This window comes from Polypterus senegalus, chromosome 9, assembly GCF_016835505.1.
Source record: "Polypterus senegalus isolate Bchr_013 chromosome 9, ASM1683550v1, whole genome shotgun sequence".
Lineage (NCBI taxonomy): Eukaryota > Metazoa > Chordata > Cladistia > Polypteriformes > Polypteridae > Polypterus > Polypterus senegalus.
In genome coordinates this window covers 124,946,594-124,968,560 of record NC_053162.1, presented here as the reverse complement: position 1 = coordinate 124,968,560, position 21,967 = coordinate 124,946,594, and the positions used below count along the sequence as shown (strand labels likewise).

At 39.4% G+C, this 21,967-nt stretch overlaps 1 protein-coding gene across 2 annotated transcripts in view; it reads right to left on the bottom strand.

The window, feature by feature from the left end:
- LOC120535725 (transient receptor potential cation channel subfamily V member 6-like) overlaps positions 1 to 21,967 on the bottom strand; it is a 118,999-nt gene that overhangs the window by 57,786 nt on the left and 39,246 nt on the right. For both annotated transcript variants that reach the window (XM_039763751.1, XM_039763750.1), the window contains exons 3-5: positions 6,388 to 6,485; positions 6,186 to 6,308; positions 5,798 to 5,938 (exon numbers count right to left, since the gene is read on the bottom strand). In XM_039763751.1, coding sequence (XP_039619685.1) covers positions 5,798 to 5,938; positions 6,186 to 6,308; positions 6,388 to 6,485 — 362 coding nt within the window. The remainder of the gene's footprint in view (positions 1 to 5,797; positions 5,939 to 6,185; positions 6,309 to 6,387; positions 6,486 to 21,967) is intronic.

Here is a 21,967-nt window from a genome sequence, read left to right as displayed (position 1 = left end):
ATGATAAATGTTGTTAGTGCATATGCACTGCAAGTTGGGTGTGCGATGGATAAGAAAGAAGGTTTCTGGAGTGAGCTTGATGAAGTGATGGACAGTATACCCAAGGGACAGAAAGTGGTGATTGGAATGGATTTCAATGGACATGTTGGTTAAGGGAACAGAGGAGATGAGGAGGTGGTGGGTAGGTATGGTGTCAAGGAGAGGAATGAAGAAGGAAAGATGATAGTGGATTTTGCAAAAAGGATGAGCATGGCTGTGGTGAATGTGTATTTTAAGAAGAGGGAGGAACATAGAGTTACATACAAGAGTGGAGGAAGATGCACACAGGTAGATTACATCCTGTGCAGAAGAGTCAATCTGAAGGAGATTGAAGATTGCAAAGTGGTGGCAGGGGAAAGTGTAGTTAAGCAGCATAGGATGGTGGTCTGTAGTATGACGCTGGAGATCAAGAAGAGGAGGAGAGTGAGGGCAGAGCCAAGGATCAAATGACGGAAGTTGAAAAAGGAAGACTGCAAGGTTGAGTTTAAGAAAAAGGTAAGAGAGGCACTGGGTGGCAATAAAGAGTTACCAGACAGCTGGGCAACTAAAGTAGAATTAGTAAGGGTGACAGCAAGAAGGGTGTTTGACGTGACACCAGGACAGAGGAAAGAGGAAAAGGAAACCTGGTGGTGGAATTGGGAAGTACAGGAGAGTATAGAGAGGAAGAGGATCGCAAAGAAGAAATGGGATAGTCAGAGAGATGCAGAAAGTAGACAAGAGTACAAGGAGCTAAGGCACAAGGTAAAGAGAGAGGTGGAGAAGGCTAAAGTTAAAAGCATATGATGAGTTGTAAGAGAGGTTAGACACTATGGAGGGAAAAAAGGACCTGTATCGATTGGCTAGACAGAGGGACCATGCTGATGAAGATGTGCAGCAGGTTAGGGTGATAAAGGATAAAGATGGAAACATATTCACAAGCGAGGAGGATGTGTTGAGAAGATGGAAGGAGTACTTTGAGAGGCTGATGAATGAAGAGAATGAGAGAGATAGAAGGTTGGATGATGGGGAGATAGTGAATCAGGAACTGCAACAGATTAGCAAGGAGGAAGTAAGAACAGCTATGAAGAGGATGAAGAATGGAAAGGCTGTTGGTCCAAATGACATACCTGTAGGAGCACGGAGGTGTTTAGGAATGATGGCCGTGGAGTTTTTAACCAGATTGTTCAATGGAATCTTGGAAAGTGAAAGGATGCCTGAGGAGTGGATAAGAAGTGTACTGATACCGATGCCAATTTTTAAGAATAAGGGGGATGTGCAAACCTGTAGTAACTACAAGGGAATAAAATTGATGAACCACAGCATGGTTATGGAAAAAAGTAGTGGAATCTAGGTTAAGAAGTGAGTATGGTGTTATGCCAAGAAAGAGCACAACAGATGCAATGTTTGCTCTGAGGATGTTGATGGAGAAGTACAGAGAAGGCCAGAGGGAGTTGCATTGTGTCTTTGTGGACCTGGAGAAAGCATATGACAGGGTGACTTGAAAGGAAATGTGGTATTGTATGAGAAAGTTGGAAGTGGCAGAGAAGTATGTAAGAGTTGTACACGATATGTACAAGGGAAGTGTGAGAGTGGTGAGGTCTGCGGTTGGAGTGATGGACGCATTCAGCATGGAGGTGGGATTACATCAGGGATCGGCTCTGAGCCATATCTTATTTGCAATGGTAATGGACAGGTTTACAGATGAGATTAGACAGGAGTCCCTTTGGACTATGATGTTTGCTGATCTGTAGCGAGAGTAGGGAGCAGGTTGATGAGACCCTGGAGAGGTGGAGATATGCTCTAGAGAGGACAGGAATGAAGGGCAGTAGGAACAAGACAGAATACATGTGTGTGAATGAGAAGGAGGTCAGTGGAATGGTGAGGATGCAAGGAGTAGAGTTGGCTAAGATGTATAAGTTTAAATACTTGGGATCAACAGTACAGAGTAACAGGGATTGTGGAAGAGAGGTGAAAAAGAGAGTGCAGGCAAGGTGAAATGGGTGGAGATAGTTTAAGGAGTAATTTGTGACCAGCAAGAGTGAAAGGGAAGATCTACAGGATGGTAGTGAGACCAGCTTTGTTATATGGGTTGGAGACAGTGGCACTGACCAGGGAGCAGGAGACAGAGTTAAAGATGCTAAGATTTGAACTGGGTGTGATGAGAATGGATAGGATTAGAAATGAGTACATTACAAGGTTGGCATAGGTTGGACGGTTGGAAGACAAAGTCAGAGAGGCTAGATTCCGTTGGTTTGGACATGTGCAGAGGAGAGATGCTGGGTATATTGGGAAAAGGATGTTAAAAATAGAGCTGCTGGGCATGAGGAAAAGAGGATGGCCTAAGAGAAGGTTTATGGATGTGGTGAGAGAACATGCAGGTGATGGGTGTAACAAAGCAGGATGTAGAGGACAGGAAGATATGGAACAAGATGATCCGCTGTGGCAATCCCTAATGGGAACAGCCGAAAAAAGAAGAGGATTGTTGTTCTTCTGGTTTTGACTTTTGCTTCAGAATTTTGACTACATCCTTATTTTCCAGTTGCCTGCAGAAATCTTATACTCTTACAGCAGTAGTCTTCAAAAAACAAGCCACTTTAAACAAGCTTTTGGAATTTTAAAACAATGCTTGTTTTTTGTTACTTCTTTTGCATACCAGTGTATCAAAAGTGAGAACCATCACTGTCGCATATTAAGTCGAACACCACCTTGGTATTGACTGGTATGACCGATCTCTTTCATCTCCAAGGCACACTGGTGGTTGTGTCTGTTTCAACACAGTTTTTACTGTTCTACAGCTAGTAGATGAACAAGGAACAATATCCTGATGAGTAATCATAAATAAGTATTTTCAAAATGCAGAGGTTTATTTATTAACTGTAAGCTTGCATGTGCATACATGTATTGTTGTTTTGAATCCCATTTCCTCATTACCTCTGCTTTACCCTATTGATCACAAACATGGAGACCCATCAAAATGAAATGCAGAAAATATATTCAGCAAACATCCAGATAAAACAACACATTAAAAGCTCGCAGTACATTTACACAGAGATTTTGTTAATTCTGTTCTTTTCACTCCCTGGGATATTTTAACATTCCAAGCTATAAAAAAAATAAAATATCCATTCATCCATCCATCCATCCTCTTCCGTTTATCCAAGGTCGGGTCGCGGGGGCAGCAGCTTGAGCAGAGATGCCCAGACTTCCCTCGCCCCAGCCACTTCTTCTAGCTCTTATGGGAGAATCCCAAGGCATTCCCAGGCCAGCCGGGAGACATAGTCCCTCCAGCATGTCCTGGGTCTTCCCCGATGCCACCTCCCGGTTAGACGTGCCTAGAACACCTCACCAGGGAGGCGTCCAGGAGGCATCCTGATCAGATGCCCGAGCCACCTCATCTGACTCCTCTCGATGCGGAGGTGCAGCGGCTCTACTCTGAGCCCCTCCCGGATGACTGAGTTTCTCACCCGGATGACTGAGCTTCTCACCCTAGGGAAAGCCCAGACACCCTGCGGAGGAAACTCATTTCAGCCGCTTGTATTCGCGATCTCGTTCTTTCGGCCACTACCCATAGCTCATGACCATAGGTGAGGGTAGGAACACAGATCGACTGGCAAATTGACAGCTTTGCCTTACGGTTCAGCTCCTTTTTCACCACAACAGACCGATGCAAAGCCTGCATCACTGTGGACGCTGCACCAATCCGCCTGTCGATCTCACACTTCATAATTCCCTCACTCGTGAACAAGACCCCAAGATACTTGAACTCCTTCACTTGGGGCAGGATCTCGCCTCCAGCTCTGAGAGGGCACTCCACCCTTTTCTGGCTGAGGACCTCGGATTTGGAGGTGCTGATTCCCATCCCAGCCACTTCACACTCAGCTGCAAGCCAATTCAGAGAGAGCTGAAGATCACGGCCTGATGAAGCAAACAGGACAACATCAACTGCAAAAAGCAGTGACCCAATCCTGAGTCCACCAAACTGGAACCCCTAAACACCCTGGCTGCGCCTAGAAATTCTGTCCATAAAAGTTATGAACAGAATCGGTGACAAAGGGCAGCCCTGGCGCAGTCCAACTCTCACTGGAAACGGGTTCGACTTACTGCTGGCAATGCGGAACAAGCTCTGACACTGGTTGTACAGGGACCGAACAGCCCTTTTCAGGGGGTCCGGTACCCCATACTCCTGGAGCATCCCCCCCCACAGGATTCCCCGAGGGACACGGTCAAACTCTTTTTCCAAGTCCACAAAACACATTTAGACTGGTTGGACAAACTCCCATGCACCCTCCAGGACTCTGCTAAGGGTGTAGAGCTGGTCCACTGTTCCGCGACCAGGACGAAAACCACACTGTTCCTCCTGAATCTGAGGTTTGACTATCCGACAGACCTTCCTCTCCAGAACCCCCGAACAGACTTTTCCAGGGAGGCTGACAAGTGTGATCAATAAATAAATAAATAAAATAAGTAAGTAAAATAAAGTTTATAGTAAACTTTAAACATTATTACAAATGATACTTCTATTAAAACACATGTATTGATTATATTAATAATTAGTAGCAGTTGTAAGAGTATAATGTGATTTTAGTAAATTAATACTGTACTAGCTGTGCTATCTAAGATGAGTTGAAATCTAAAAAATCAGCATGCACCTCAGGATTAACGTTTGAAATGCACCGTGCAATGCATATGGATCTGTTATATGCCATTTGGCATGAAATTTCTAAAAGCAGTGTTAATATTTGTGATGTGCAACCTATTGGAATGACAGAGACATAGCAACTGGAAAGACGCACAGATAGACACACAGACATTACACCTTTTATTAAGTTGGATTTTGTAGCATGCCAGATGTGTACATTCAGTATGTAGTGCTAATATTGTTTGCAATATATTCACTTGCAATGATCCACTATTACTGAATGTATGGTATTAAATTGATTCAACTATAGGACATACAGGTTTCAGTTCATCTGCTACTTTGATCAACTTTAGAGTGCAGCAGCTGTTGCTTAATTTTTTCACAGTTAGGAACAGGTTTAGTTAGACTAAACCGTAGGCTAAGGTTTTTTTGTTTTTTTTAAGATGGAGCACAAGGTTAGCTCACAGCTGCAGAACAACCATGGGATGAACTCCTGTTAATATGCTGCTTTCAGTTTGTTTCAATGGACCATCTATAACCAGCATTGAAGCAAGACACATTAATATTGCGGATTCCTGGCCTAGTGCGTTTATTGCATACTCCATCATTAAATGAGTATACTGTAGGTCACACAATGAAGGAGATAGTACTGATGAATGAGACTACAGCGGTAGCAGCTTATCAATGCTGCTCTAAATAAAGATACTGGATAGACCCTATGATATTGAATTAATTTAGATATTTCAATCAATAATTTTCTTAAACTACATATTGAAACACAAGGTTGTTGAGGAATAGAGGCTGTCCTAGCAATACTGGACCAAAACTGGATGACATGGCTGTCATAAACAATTTAGAATTGTCTGATCAACCAGAAAAGCACATCTATGGGATGTGGGAGGAAACTAGAATCATCTTCAAACAAACAGTCAGAGCCCATGCTTGTAATTTGAACTTAAAACTCTAGAGCTGCAAGTTAGCGGTGCTACACAAAGCACCAACATGAGTCTCTTCCCCTCTAGATTATGAAAAGTCCCAGTCATATTTGGCTGTTGAATAACATTTTTATGTCACTGCTCTATCTTTCACTTTTAAGAAGTTTCAGACAAAGCTTATTTTTCAAGATATCAAAGTTCTTACCAAAATACACAAGATTTCGTCTCTTCTTGCGAAGGCATTCACCTGTTGCCCGAGGGGAAAACACATCAGCTCCTCTGTGAATCAGCTCTTGGACAAGGCTCATATTCTCATTCAGCACAGCTATATGGAGTGCTGTCTCCCCTGAAATGCAACAGCTTGATATAATAGACAAGCCAATCTGACTGCATTATGAAATAGTAAATAATCTTTTGACACATAAAAACAAATAAATCAAAAGATCAAATAATATGTAGTGACAGAAAGCAAAGAAAAATTTTAAAACACTTAAAATTATGTCTTAAAGCTCCCACACCCAATTATACAATTGCACATCTGATTGCCCATTGATACCATGTTTATGCAGGGCTAAAAATAAGTTTGCATTTACCTTTGTAGAAGTCAGACACAATCGGTTCATTAATGAGGTCAGGTGCCACCTCAATCAAAGCAACAGCAGCTTCTACATTGTTGAACAAAGCAGCAATATGAAGTGCCGTTTCCCCAAGTGTCCCTGCATAAAAAGCAAATTAACTAATAGATTACTTCTTTTCTACTAAGTATACAGTATTTTTTTACTTTGCAGACCATACCTTTCTCAAAAATATCTATTGTGGGGCACTTCATTAATTTCTTTATGGATGCCACATCATTTTTTTGGGCAGCAAGAAAAAGAAGATTCTGGTGAATGCTGCAAAAAAGAAAATGAAAGAATTCACTAACTCCATCATTTGTATTAAGTTCTTCAAACTATTGAAATTTTATATTGATGTTCACCTTAACACTAGCAAGATATCAATGTTTGTCAGCATACCCTTTGTAAACATTTACAGTTTTTAAAGATTAAAATGTTATTAAAGCAACCCTATCTATTAATATGCATTAACTAATGTTTGTCTGTATATTGATTACATACATACTGTATATATTGTAATATGCAGATATCCATTCACTCAGTTTTCTTTTACCTAAACACTGAACTTCTCAGCAAGGTAAGATCTGTACTGGATTTATTACGAGTTAATCGTATTTTACAGGAAGTGATATACAGTATTTACTGCAAGACAATTTGCTGTGCCCAGTCAAACAAGCAGAAAAAATAATTCTATTCTGGCTCTTTTAGGTTTTAATATTTCAGTGCTTTGGCTGGAGATTTTTCAGAATGCAGCTTTAACGAGGGTATCTTTCTAGAAACTAGTGATGAGAGAAAAAAATTGCATGATACTGAATAGGTTGAAAACATTTGTTTTGTTTTGCAAAAAAAAAATTCACTAAACAAATGGTGTTTTGCCACAAGTAAAATCTGCACTATTAGCATATATATTTTCAGTCAGTCAGTCATTCTCCAACTGGCTATATCCTAACACAGGGTCACAGGGGTCTGCTGGAGCCAACACAGGGTGCAAGGCAGGAACCAATCCTGGTTCCTACAGGACACAAACACCCATACACCAAGCACACACACTTTGGACAATTGAGGATTTCCAATACACCTAACCTGCATGTCTTTGGACTGTGGGAGGAAACTCATGCAGACACAGAGAGAACATGCAAACTCCATGCAGGTAGGACTCGGAAGCGAACCTGGGTCTCCTTACTACGAGGCAGCAGCGCTACCACTGCAGCATTGTGCCACCCTATATAATTTCATCTCATTTGCAATGTTTTTCTCCATGTGCAAAGCATTGCAAAATTTAGTCTGGTGCATTTAGTTAATATTTAGTAAAGAAGGAAGAAAGTCATGAAGCGCATTGTGCACATACAAAAGAACAAACTTGGCAATTTACAGTTCAGTATTGTCCCTTTGTTATAGGCTTTATAACGATATAGTGTTAAACATTGTAAATGCAACATAGCCTCTGTGCATAACACTTTACAATGCAATCAGCTTGTTAGTATCTTATTTTAGTTTTTGTGGAAATACGTTGTAATTGTATTAAATTTGCATTTACTATCTGTTTATATCATTCATTTTGCCACCTTATACATTCTCTTTGTATAAGTGAGCTAAATAAAAACAACCACCTAATTTCAACAGGTGTATTTGAAAGAGAGTTTAATTGACTAGTAAAATGAGCATTGAATTCAGCAAGGCCACTAGAATTCGGGACAAAGATGAGAAGAACATGTACAGTATACCACACCAACAGGACATACTGTACTAGGCTGGAATTAAATCAAACACTAAGGCTTGACGAGTCTGGAAGATTAAAATGTGGCTAGTAAAGTTAAAATTTACTGAGGACTCTTGGCCATAGTGTAAACATGCTGTTAAATTAAAAGAACAAACCGCAGGAGAGACTTTGCATTCTTCTTTCTAATTTATACCCCTTAGGACACAACTGAAATCAAGAATATCCATATATGAACAAAATGCTTAAATCGAACAGGTATTTTAATGGTGCATGGAATAAACTAACTTGTTAAGATATTGACTTTATCTATCTAGGCCATTAAATCTAATACCTTATTGTAATTGGCCTACAGTCAACTCAATTAAGTTTATTATTATTAAATGCACTTTATTTTACAAGTAAATATACATAATTTTGATATCAGCTCTTAGCTACAAGCTACACAAAGGCTGCTTCTTGACATTATGGCCAAGATAACCTTTTTAGGTACGTTCGCATATAATACACAAAGCACCTATTGCGATACCCCATGTATGTTTGTCTGTCAATTTGCATGAAACATCTCATTCCTCTGTTGACCAGTTTAGTTGAAATGTGGCACACTTATTCTTCAAGGAAATTTGCCAAGACAGTATGATTTTTGTTGAGATATCTTAAACAGATCATGCTGTATACAGTTTTAAAATTTCAAGATCTCCCATTGAAAAGCATTGGCGAACTTGCAAGCCTATTTATCTTAAAACGGAGAAACATTCATTCATTCGAAATTAATTTACCGTTTCAACTTTATCTTGTCAGCGATTACACCAATTTGTATATTTTGTGTATTTTTTTCTCTTTTTCACCTCTGTTTGCCAAGGACTGCATGCATGGATAGAAAGTCTTTGTCACTGGCTGTTTACTTGCATGAGGGAGCAAGTCGAGATGGCTGATTGCTCTATGAAGTCTTCCCAGCGAATTGAGCACAAACAGAAGAGAAGCAGTGCATCAGCATCTCACTTCTCTGAATGCTTTAAGTTGTAACAGTCAGTCGGTCATTGTCCAACCCGCTATATCCTAACTACAGGGTCACGGGGGTCTACTGGAGCCAGTCCCAGCCAACACAGGACGCAAGGCAAGAACAAATCCCTGGGCATGGGCGCCAGCCCACCGTAGGGCACACACCCACACACCAAGCACACACTAGGGATAATTTAGGATTGCCAATGCACCTAACCTGCATGTCTTTGGACTGTGTGAGGAAACCGGAGCACCCGGAGGAAACCCACGCAGACACGAGGAGAAAATGCAAATTCCACGCAGGGAGGACCTGGGAAGTGAACCCGGGTCTCTTTACTGTGAGGCAGCAATGCTACACTATTTATCAGAAGGATTGAAATTAAGTCTATGAAGAAATTTGCTACAGTACCATCCTGCTACAGACTAACACCGTTCCTCTAGTTATGTACAGTAACAGCATGGTGGGCACAAGCACATTTATTTGAAGGTAAAAGAAAAATCCTTACAATGACCTTATTCTGAATGTGTATTTGAGCATACTATCTCACAAACTATGCAATGAAGCAATGCACCATTCAGGGTTGGTTCCTGCTGTGCAGCCATTGCTGTTAGGGTATGCGCTGGCTCCATGAGACAACGAACTGGAAGAAGGTTTGAGACTTTTATGTTATTACTAGCTGTGTTACCTGTTTATGTAATTAACGTCGACCTCAGTGTTAACGTTTGCAGTGCACCATCTATTGGAATGTATTTTTGTAATGAATACAGTAATAAAATGTATTGCATTTTTATTTCCAACAGATAACACATCACAAATATTTGTAGCAAAATTCATTACTACAAATGTTTGTGATGTGCCATCTTTTGGAATGACAAATATGATGCATATGTCTATGTTATATGCCAGTTGGTATGGGATTCATCAGGTGTTCACAATTCCTACTTGCCCTAATGCATGCAGAAATCATGTTGCAGTGTGACAGTTTTTCCATTTCGGGTAGTTGCTATAGGGGAAAAGTGTAGGATTTTAATTTGGTTGGATCCATAAAAAAATCCAAGAACTGCCAGTGGTGTAGCTAGTACATTAGGGGGCCCATGGGAAAAAATATTGAGGGGGCCAAATATAATATTAAAGGAAAATGAAATATAAATACTTCAAGAAATAAAACTTAATAAAATGTAGATATATTTAGTTAAATATGTAGTTTCTTTAAAATAAGTTTTTGTATGTTAAATATGTAATTTTTGTGTAAGAGAATGAAACAGTAAATACATTATTTCAGAACATGAACAGGCCATTTAAAATTTAAATACTGGGTAAATTATGTGTTATTTATTTAATCGAAGGAAAATTTATTGCAAATTAATTTAAAACTACTATTACATGTATATCTTATTAAGCGGGCACTATTGTTGATCAGCAAAATTTGCCAAAACGTATCTTGCAGCTAATATGCTGTGTTTGCTGGTGACCTTGCTCACCATATATTTTCTGTGCAAGCATGTTAGATCTGATTGACATGCCACGATGTGAGTGCTCAGCCTATATGTGTACATGTCCCAGATGAACTGTTTTACCCATTCAATAAATATGAAGGCCACAGGTTTCTCAAAATGTTAGCAAAATAGACAAAGAAAAGAAAAAGGCATAATTGGACACACTGATGGTTGAGGCACAGACAATACAGTCTGTCTATTTTACAGAGGGAACTAGAGCTTTGCAATCTATACAATTTACTGTTGCATGGGTTTATTACAGTTTCTTCCAGTAAAGGCTTCCTAAGATGCTTTTGTCATTGGCCATTTACTTGTTTGTGTGTCACTATATGATATTTTGATTATATTTAGACTTTTGAAAATCAACAATTTATATTGACAGTCACAATCCTGCTCAAAAAGTGCTTGCTATATGGACTGGTAAACTTGAAACCGTGAAAATATATAAAAAAAAAAAAAGTTGGTATTTCCTGTCCACTCCTCGTGGTTGCTACGTCCCTGTCGCCGGCATGTTAACATGCGATTAGCTTAAAGTTTTTTTCCCTTGTGAAAAATATTTCCACAGCATTCAAACTGTAAAATGTTTAAAAACCCACTCCAGTTATAAATTAAATGTAACATTATTACAAAATCTTCCAACAACATATTGTAACAGCTTCACCACCCATGTCATATTCAAAGGCACCCAACAAGTATAAGTGTTACAAAGACTAGTAGAGATGAGTTTAAACGCATATCACACATTATATGGAATGCCTGGTGCTCTAATTGTATGACATAAACCATTATACATCTAGGTTAAATGCAGCTGGAAACTTAATATCAATATATTTATTTTTATTATCTCCAGTTGTGCAGTGATGCTTTTTGAATTGTTCTGAAGTTCTGTTTGTTGTCATCTGTACACAATAATTGAACATAGAAAATAATGTGCACTTTGTACTGTACTCACTTGTTGAAATTTGCTCTGGCGTCGCCCCTGGAGCTCTGTTCACCTTGCCCCCTTTTAACCCACTTTAGCATACGTGGCTCCTTCCTCTCCCCTGCTAACTTATACCTGCATCAGTGTAGTTTTATGAAGGGGCTGTTCAGCAAAAAAAGATTGGTTCATAAATGTATACATCAGTGGTTCTCAACCTGTGGGGCGGGCCCCCCTAGTAGGGCACGAAGTAATAAAAAGGGGGGGGGCGCAAAGATGTGAAAAAAAGAAAACAAAAATCAAAAATATGAAAAAAACATCTGTTGAAACCAAAACAAATTAACTTAAACTACATTCTGATACTAGAACAATAAATATAGAGTTATATAAATGTCGATAAAAGTTAAGTAGGTATAATAAAATATGTATCTACTTTTCAAAAAAATGTTAGGAGGGCGCGATTAAAACTGTTATGAAAACTCGGGTCGCAAATACTTAAAGGTTGAGAAATGTTGGTATACATTGATTCAAATACATTGGTCTGAATATATACATTGGTTTGGATACAGCTGTTCATATATATATATACAGTATACATATATATATATATACATATATATATATGCACAGTACTAGGGGGCTTTGCCCCCTGCTCACTTCGCTCGCCAACCCCTCCCTCCGCACAGCGCTTCGAACATTTAAAAGTCTGTGCAGCAGCTGTCGGTTTGTCTCACTAACTTGTCTCATGTCCAAGAAAAACACATCTCGTCTCCTTCTAAGCCTTCAAAGATTTTTTTTTATAATAGAGAGATATGGTTTCAGATATATACAGTACATTGATACTGGTTTAGATATTGTGGACACAAGGCAGACCTCCAATTCCCCCAAACACCCAACAAAGATTGGCATGGTCACAAGTTAAAAAGCACAAGAGTCTTTTAATGTGGTAAAAATTCCACTTCCATAGACACAAGTACAATAAAGTACAATAAGCACACTCTTTGTCTCCCTTTCTATCTCTGTCTTTCACTGGTCACCGCCTCCTACACTCTTCCATGCATGTTTTGTCCACCTTCCACCTGACTCTGGCTTGTCCATTTGAGGCAGGCAGCTCCTTTTTATCTAGTCTGTGCAGAGATGCTTCTGTTGACATGACATTGCAGCTCCAAAGTACTTCCAGCTGAGGTTGGATCCCTATGGAGTAGGGACTCCCAAATCTCACATCTCCCTCTGCCAGCCACAATGCCTTTATACCAGGACTACAATACCCAGCATTCCTTCTGGGCACCCATGTGGGGATCCAAGCCTGTGAAAGCAGTCTCCCCCTGTCATTCCACCTCAAGGGGGTCCTGGCTGGGTAACAACACAGGCTGCTCCTCACAGTGTCCCTCCCTCTGCTGAACTTTGTAGTGTAAGGTGTCTGGTCCCATGACGGCCGCTGTTCTCCAAGGGAGGATGTTGAGGTTGGCTAGTCCATGACTCCATCCTGGATTAAAGAGACAACAACATGATGGGGAGGCGATGCATTGACATTGCCTCATGGCATCTAAATCTGTCACAAAGGGACAGTGCCTCCAGCCATGACCTGGCCAATGGCAATCACAGCACTGCTGCCACCCTTTTGGGGCCTGTGACCTGCAAGTCCAGAAACAAGACTGGAATCCCTGCTTCCCCTCTGGCTTAGCCAGGAATGGCTTGTCTCTTCATTTCAGTAAAGTGAGGCCATCAGATGCATGTGAGCACAATGGCTCCATCTTTCTCCCCCAGGCAATTGGTCATCACATGTTGCTTGTCAGAGCCAAACTACTTGTCTCCCTTCCCCTTCCAAACCATTTGGGGACTATTCGCATTGATTTCCTTCATTATGTACAGTACTGGTGCCACTTACCTCTACTGCCAAGTCTACCTTAATAGGGAGTCCGAGGCCAAGTCTCCACAGGTATTTTTCCATCTGTTTCAGGGGTGCCATAGTCTCCAGTCCCTCAATCATCATGTTCAGTCTTCCAATGATATGTAATAAAGAATGCACAGGCTGGAGCACCCTCTCCTGCTCCTCCACATTAAAATTATCATTAAATGATTGTTTTGGACAGAGGTGGGTTCAAATACTGACCAATCCTGTTCAACAGACGTGAGCTGTAGAGCACAGGCCTCTCCTGCGCATGCTCAGTCAGTTGTTGCATGATCTTATGGGAGTTGGAGTTTTGGAGGTTTGCTGTTTGTCGACTGAGATCCACCTTTATCAACACTCATTCCCTAAAACCTCCATACCTGTGGTGAAGACATGTTAAGCTCGCATCCATCACGTCCATCAGGCAGGGTCTTTAGAAAGCACAAGCATCCATCTGTGCCTTTCCGCAATCCCTTGGGGCAAGTCACGTCAATCTTCAGGAAGTTATAGGTTGAGGTCCACGCCACTCAGTTCATCTGAGCACATGCCATTGTCGCCAGTCCCAGGAGCATTCAGTGGCCACAGACAGGCTACTGGGCATTCGCCATTTATGAGGTATAAATATTGAGCACACATAACCCAGTCACAGGGCATTGAATCCCTGTATCCATTGTATACCTCAGATTAGACCCCGTCATTCAGTACTTCTATCTCTCGGATGGCCTTTTCACTACTCTAGTCGGCTCCACTGCTGATGACGATGCTGTGCGCTGGGCCTCTCGCTGCCTTTCTGACCGACCTGGCTTTTCTCCTACCCAGTTGGACGGGTAAGGGGCACGATTAGCTCACTTGTGCTGTAGCACTGTTGTGTCACGGTTTGTCCACAAGAAAAATTTTAAAACAGGTTTCTGCCAAGTAGACGGCCAGAAATTCTGCCGACTACGCCACTAGTGAATAATTAGTTAATATATATACATTGGTTTGTATAGGTCCGTTCTGATATATATATTGTGACAGATAGGGGGCACTATCACTCCCTTGAACCCTCCGATCAAACGTTAGACTCCAAGTAAAAGTCCAAATTTTGACTTTATTAATAATGTTCAGTGCACAAAGCACCCTCTTCACCACTATACTCATTAAATAAACTGCAATACTACAATAAACAATCCTCCAACTCCCAGACACGTTGCCACCATTCCACCCAGCTCAGCTCCCCATCTGGGAGCTGCCACAGTCCTTTTATAGTCCGTGACCCGGAAGTGCTTCTGAACCCTCAGTCCATGTGACTTCTTAGCACTTCCGGGTAAGATCAAAACTCTTCTTTTTCTTCACCCCGGAAGCACGGCATTCCCCTTGTCCATGTGACTCGGACGTACTTCCGGGGCGTAGGGCAAATAATATTCTTTGCTCCTCCCTGCAGCTCCATCTAGCGGCCCATGTGGTATCCAGCAGGGCTGTGGATGTAAACTCCATTGTCCATGATTCCCTGCTGGTCTTCGGGGCACCTCCATGCTGCAGGAAGGGCTCCATCTGGCGGCCTTGGGGTATTGGCCGGGATGACAAGCCGTCAATAGACCACAATATACATTGTTTGAAATACATTGGTTTGGATATATACATTGCTTTAGTAAATCCATTCAGATATATACAATGATTAAGATATATGTAATAGTTGATATACATTAGTTTAGATATATATACTGTATTTTGGTTAAAATAGATTGGTTTAGATATTACTGTACATCTGTTCATATTGTCTGAGACACACCCACTTGGATATGTTGGTCAGTTCAGATATATACACTCACGGGCTAATTTATTAGGTACATTTTATTAGGTCAACTGCTTTTTAATGCAAATTTTTAATCAGCCATTCACATGTCAGCAACTCAATGCATTTAGGCATATATACATTGCCAAGACAACCTGCTGAAGTTCAAATGAGCATCAGAATGAGGAAGAAAGGTGATTTAAGTGACATTGAATGTGGTTGTCAGTGCCAGATAGCCTGGTCTGAGTACTGTATTTCAGAAACTGCTGATCCACTGGGATTTTCACACACAACCACACTAGGATTTACAAAGAATGGTCTGAAAAGGGAAAATATCCAGTGAGTAGCAGTACCATGGACGAAATTCCCTTGGTGATACCAGAGGTCAGAGGAGATTGGAGCCTGGTTCAAGCTGATAGAATGGCGATAGTAATTCACATAACCACTCATTACAACCAAAGTATGCAGAAGAGCATCTCTGAATGCAGAATATATTGAACCTTGAAGCAGATAGGCATAGCAGCAGGAGACGACACTGGGTGCCACTCCTACCATGCAAAGAATAGGCAAATAAGGTTACAATTCACATAGGCTCACCAAAATTGGACAAAAGGAGATTGGAAAAACATTGCCCGGTCTGATGAGTCTCGATTTGTGCTGTGACATTTGGACAGTAGGATCACAATTTGGCACCAAAAACATGAAAGAATGGATCCATTCTACCTTCTATCAATGGTTCAGGCTGGTGGTAATGCAATGGTGTGGGGGATATTTTTGGCATACTTTGGGCCCCTTAGTACCAACTGAGCATCATATAAATGCCACAGCCTATCTGAGCATTGTTACTGACCATGTCCATGTTTTTATGACTTCAGTGCATCTATCTCCTTATAGATACTTTCAGCAGCATAACGAGCCATGTCACAAAGCTCAAATTATCTCAAACTGGTTTCTTGAACATGTCAAAGAGTTCACTGTATTCAAATGGCCTCCACAGTCACCAGATTTCAATCCAATACAGCACCTTTGAGATGTGGTGGAATGGGAGATTCGCATTATGAATGTGCAGCTGACAAAACTGCAGCAACTGTGTGATGCTATCATGTCAATATGGACCAAAATCTCTGAGGAATGTTTCCAGCACCTTGTTGAATCTATATCAAGAAGGCAAAAGTGCAAGTGCTTACGTCTAAATAGAACATTGTTCTCTTCAGAATATAATAATTTATACCTTCCTGACATAGAACACCTTTAAATGTAACAATGCCAATATGGAATATCAGAAATCCTCAAGCTGCTTTCTATCAGTGATGAACTTCTGTTTTAATAAAACAAAAAAATGATTGCCCCTGACAAATACACTAAATCAGTAGTGTGTGCCACCGACGATGTGCGAGTTTGTGTATATGTATGTGTATGTGTGGTTTTGTCAGATTACTATAAAAAGAATTAAACATCAGTTATTTGTGAAGCAAGAATATTCTATTATATTTCCTCCATAAAGACGATGTTCTTTTAGCAAACAGGACTCTTACCCTTCCTGACGTAGATCACCCTTTATCACTGTGCCGCTTTCAGTCAAAAATAAATAAATGTTTGATGAGGTGAACAAATGTGACATACTGCTGTGATCAATGCTTTCTGTAACTCGGATTTTGAGAAGAATCTGTCCTGGAAGGGACAGGAGGAAGTGAGCAATGAGCCAGGGTAGGATGGAGTAAAGTGAGGAGGTGGGTATCTGGGGATGTGTTTTATAATAATGAAAGAAAAGGGCTTTGGAATCAAGGACCCACAACCAAGATGGCTTATGAAATAAAATGTGACCAACAGGCATATGCTTCTTGTATAAAATATGCACAATAACAACAACAATGTAAAAGCAATGATGAAGTGAAACAGAGATGTTAAACTTAGGTGGCTACGCTGTGCCTACCAGTAAATTTCAACCATTTTATTTAAACCAATATACATACCTGAACCAACCTGTACTGTATATCCAAACAGATGCACAGTGATCCCTCCTCGATCGCAGGGGTTGCGTTCCAAAACCCCCCTGCGAAAGGTGAAAATCCACGAAGTAAAAACCATACGTTATATTGTTATTTTTATATTGTCACACTTGGGTCAAAGATTTGCACAGAAACACAGGAGGTTGTAGAGACAGGGACTTTAAAACACTGCAAACAAACATTTGTCTCTTTTTCAAAAGTTTAAACTGTGCTTCATGACAAGACAGAGATGACAGTTCTGTCTCACAATTAAAAGAATGCAAACATATCTTCCACTTCAAAGGAGTGTGCGTCAGGTGCAGAGAATGTCAGAGAGAGAGAGAGAGAGACAGAGAGAGAAAAGCAAACAATCAAAAATCAATAGGTGCTTTTAAGTATGCGAAGCACCGCCCGACAAAGCAGATACAAGGAAGGGAGCAATGTGAAGGTAGCCTTTCAGCATTTTTCAGAGGAGCGTCCTTATCCTCTAGACCAGTGTGCGAACAGCCCCTCTTTTCACACCCCCTCCGTCAGGAGAAGAAAATGTCAGAGAGAGAGAGAAAATCAAACAATCAAAAATCAATAGGTGCTGTTAGAGCATTTAAGTATGCGAAGCACCATTCGGGAAGCATGTCATATATCATTGAGGAGTTTAATTTAATACATAATCCATGCTCTGATTGAGTAGCTTCTCAACCATCCGCCAATAGTGTCCCTTGTATGAAATCATCTGGGCAAACCAACTGAGGAAGCATGTACCATAAATTAAAAGACCCATTGTCCGCAGAAATACGCGAACTAGCGAAAAATCCGTGACATATATTTAGTTATGCTTAGATATAAAATCCACAATGGAGTGAAGCCGTGAAAGATCACTGTATCTTAACCAATATTTATATCTGAACTGATGCATCTGAACTGATGTATATATGTAAACCAATCTATTTAAACAAATATTTATATATGTCATACCAATGTGTCTGAACTGATATATATACTACTGGTCAAAACAGCTTCAAGCACAGCTTCACAGTTATCGAAAAAAGCTAGTCCCAGTTTCTACTGTGAAGAGGAGACTTTAATCTGCAGGTTTGACAGGACGAATGGCAGTAAGAAAGCCATTCCTAAATGGACAAAACACAGCCTGGAAATAATCAGCTGTGCAGTACTGCAGAATGGATAAAGTCTCCACTTCACAGTAAAAACTGAGACTTGCTTTTGACTACAACTGTTAAGCTATGCTTGAAGTTGGCGACTCTCAGAAACTTTTCTTCTGATTGGGCTCCGACTTTGGGCCTTCAAGTTCTCTTCCTATCAGAGTTTCTTCCAGTTTCCAATTGTTGTCCAGTTGGATTGTTTAGGACACTGTGCTCACTGGCACTTTGATATTTTTGCAATTTCTCATTATGAAAGGCCTACACTTCATGCTGGTCTTTCTCACCAATTTATTAATTGATATTTTCTTGCAATTACCACTGGAATATTGTCCAAGTAGTAGCTCAGAGGATGTAGTAACACAATCTGTTCCAATTCTGCTTTTTTTCTGAATGTCCCCTCATAGAGTTTCGCCTGCCTGCTCTCTTACAAGTTTAGTTTCTGCCCTATGTATATCCACAAAAAGAACAGATGATATTTTATCTGCAAAAAGAATAAATTGTATTATTCTTAGTTTGTTACTTGTGCTAAACAATGGCAATCTTTTTTGTAATTATTGTATAAATGAACTGGCATAGTGCCTGCATGTCAGCCTTGTCATGGAATTTCCTGATTTTAATCTCATCTGGGGTGTGTGTGTATGTGTGTATGTATATGCCAGTTGTACTTTTTTCTAGTATTTCTCAAGTCTGTCACAGTGTGATCAGATTGCAGTTTGAATGTTTCTAAAAGTGATGATTGTCATGTTAATGTTAAGGATAAAAAGTGACACTGCAGACAGTTTGCATGTTTGTGAAACCTTTTTCATAATAACTTAATGCCTTTTCATACTTAGTATGTTTAAAGTAAATCAAATTAACTTCAGTTTAAATAAATGGCAAAGTGAAAAAATAAGATAATTAAGAAAAATAAGTCTGTTTTTCCTTCAAATTAGGAAAGAAATGGGATTTCATTAAAAAATATTTAGCTTCTTTTTCTGATCTGTTTATGTAGTATTTGAACTTTTCATTTTGCATGTTGTTTAATAAAAATATTAAATGTGATTTCAAGCCTGTGAGAGTTTCATCAAGAACTGTAAAGTTTTTTTTTTGTTTTTTTTTAAGATTCATTTTGAAGAAACTACTATGCATTTTCTAGTTATTTATACACAGACAGCTTGATCCAGGTCTATAAAAGACCCGTTGTCTTCTATTGATGGCAACCCTGCCCAACAGTTTGTGATCCTATAATGTATTCATACAAGGAGGAGTCAAGCTAAAGTGAAAAAATGGGATTTAATAGAAAATGGAACGAACCTCAACAAAACTGATAATGTCATTTCTAAATGTAGTCTCTACCCTTCTCAATGCACTTGCACCACCTGCCTGGAAGTGCTTGGATTCCAGCAGAATAAAAGGTTTTGTTGCAACCACTCGTGCACCTCTTTCTTCACGTCATCATCTGTCACCCAGATGTTTTTTTAGAGGTCCAAAAAGGTGTAAATCACATGGTGCCAAATCTAGTGAATTTTTCAAACTTCAGTTTCTCCAGACAAGCCTTGGTGTTCTTAGCAGTGTGAGGGTGGGCATTGTCTTGCAGCAAAAGGACTCCTTGAGACAGCAGTCTCCACTGCTTGGATCAAATAACAGGCTTCACATTGGTCTCCAGTAAGTCACAGTAACCTAAAAAGCATTAGTCTGAAAATTCAGTGAAGTTTAAGTGTTAAGGAAATGTTTAAGTAGCTGTACACTAAGGGTGGCAACTGCACATTGTCAGGTATAAGCAAACAAGAAAGAATTTTGTAACAAAAGTTCATTATATAAACACCACTGTTTCAAATAAGAGCGTTAAGAAATTTTCTTATAGACAATGGATTGAGAGAGACTCTCGACTCACTGCTATTTAAGCATAGGAACTGGCATAACATGCAACATAAAGAGATTCAGAAATTGGTGGATATAAATATTGCATACTAGAGAATCGAAGTACTACAGCTGTTAATGGTATATTTGGTTGTTATATCTCTTTTAATTATTCTTCACGATAAATATAATGTATGGGTGCCTTTACTTTTGACTTTTTCACATTTATATTTAAGTTACTTTTTCTCACCATACAGGTACATTTATTTACATCTACATTTATTTGATGTGTTCTAATAGATGGATGTCCTCCATGGTGCAATATACTGTAATGTGAATTGAACATTGTTTGAACTGTCAGGCATTATTGTTTTAGCTGTAAGGACTGTGCATTACTTATGTGCTTCAAAAAAGAATGAAACAGCCTTGTTTTTCAAGCTAAATTATACAGTGGTGTGTGATCAGAAAGATTAAAAATGTGCATATTTTGGGTAACTAAAATGGTTAGTTGTATTATATAGTGTTATGAATGCTTGGCCAAATAGTGATCAGAAAATAAAATATTTAATTTATCTTTAATTGACTGAATATGTCAGAGATGAGTAACATCTAACTTCACGGTGGAAAAATTCAAAGATTTGTCTTTTAGACATATAGGAATCTGGTACACAGAAAGACTGAACTATTTATTGACTGAACCAAGAATTACAGACAAAAACTAAAGCTTAGTTATGACCAGAAAAATCACCAAGGGATTACTTTCAACTGTTCTTTTTTAAAGGCTACAATTTTCATTGTTTGCTAAGGTGCTTCCTGCTTTGGCAGCCTGCTGGTATCATCAAGGCCACATAAGTAGCAGTAGTGGTGATTATAGAAAGTAGAAAACAAAATGGCACTAGTGACTGAAGTCACCAGTAAAACAGTAAAATAATAATAAAAATAAAAACAAATGTATCAAATACAAAAAATTAAATACAAAAGGTTAGAGTTTCGAATGTGTTCCTAACATATAGACATGTTGTTTTCTAATTAAAAAAGTACAATGAAAACAGTCTAACTAAATTTCTAGGTATAGTTTTACTAGTAAAACTCAGGAGAATAAAATCTTTTGCTTATTTCTTTTGTATTGTGCTTCAACGTGCATGCCTTATTAATCCCCTGGGCCTACCACTATGCAGAAACGTTGGGTTAGCACTTCACATCAGTATCAATCAATCCATATATCAATCCATTTTATAGCTGAGTTTTCCAGTTCAGGTTCATGGGTAGCTATTGCCTATCAATGTACAACTGGAAAAAGGCAGGAACCACTCTTAGCTGATTAAAAAGCCACACTTTCACATATACTCAATCTAACTCTGAATGGGCCAGTTTAAAGTTTTCAGTTAACTTAACTTAACATAGCTTTCAGATGTCAAAAGTTCCAGATGAAAGACCCATATAGACACAGAGATAACATTCAAACTCCATACAAATACTGACTTCGCTAGTGTTCTGTCATGCAATTAAGAATGCTTATAGAAAAAGACTAATTGCCAAAAAAAAATAATTAGCCAGATTCCCCTGGGGACAAATGAAGTTCTACCTGTCTGTCTGTCTGTTGATCCACTGCCTAATTAATGTTATTTTTGACCTGCTATAATGGAAAATAAGATTGCAGAGTTAATTAGTTTGAAGGGTTAACAAAAAAGAGAGATAATAAAATCTTTAAACAAGTGGAAATTATACAGAACTGAAGTTATGTTTTCAGCAAAAAATATATATATATCATACATGCCTTGTACTACTGTACATATGTGCTAATTAAAAATTATTTTATACAAGTAAAATTATACCTTAAAACATGTTCCTTAATTCAATATGGTGTTATGGATCCTATAGCAGCAGTACTGTGTTCAGAGCAGAAAATAGTCACAAACAGGGTGCCAGAATATCTCCATGTCCATTCACACATGCACAATCTGAAAAGAGTAT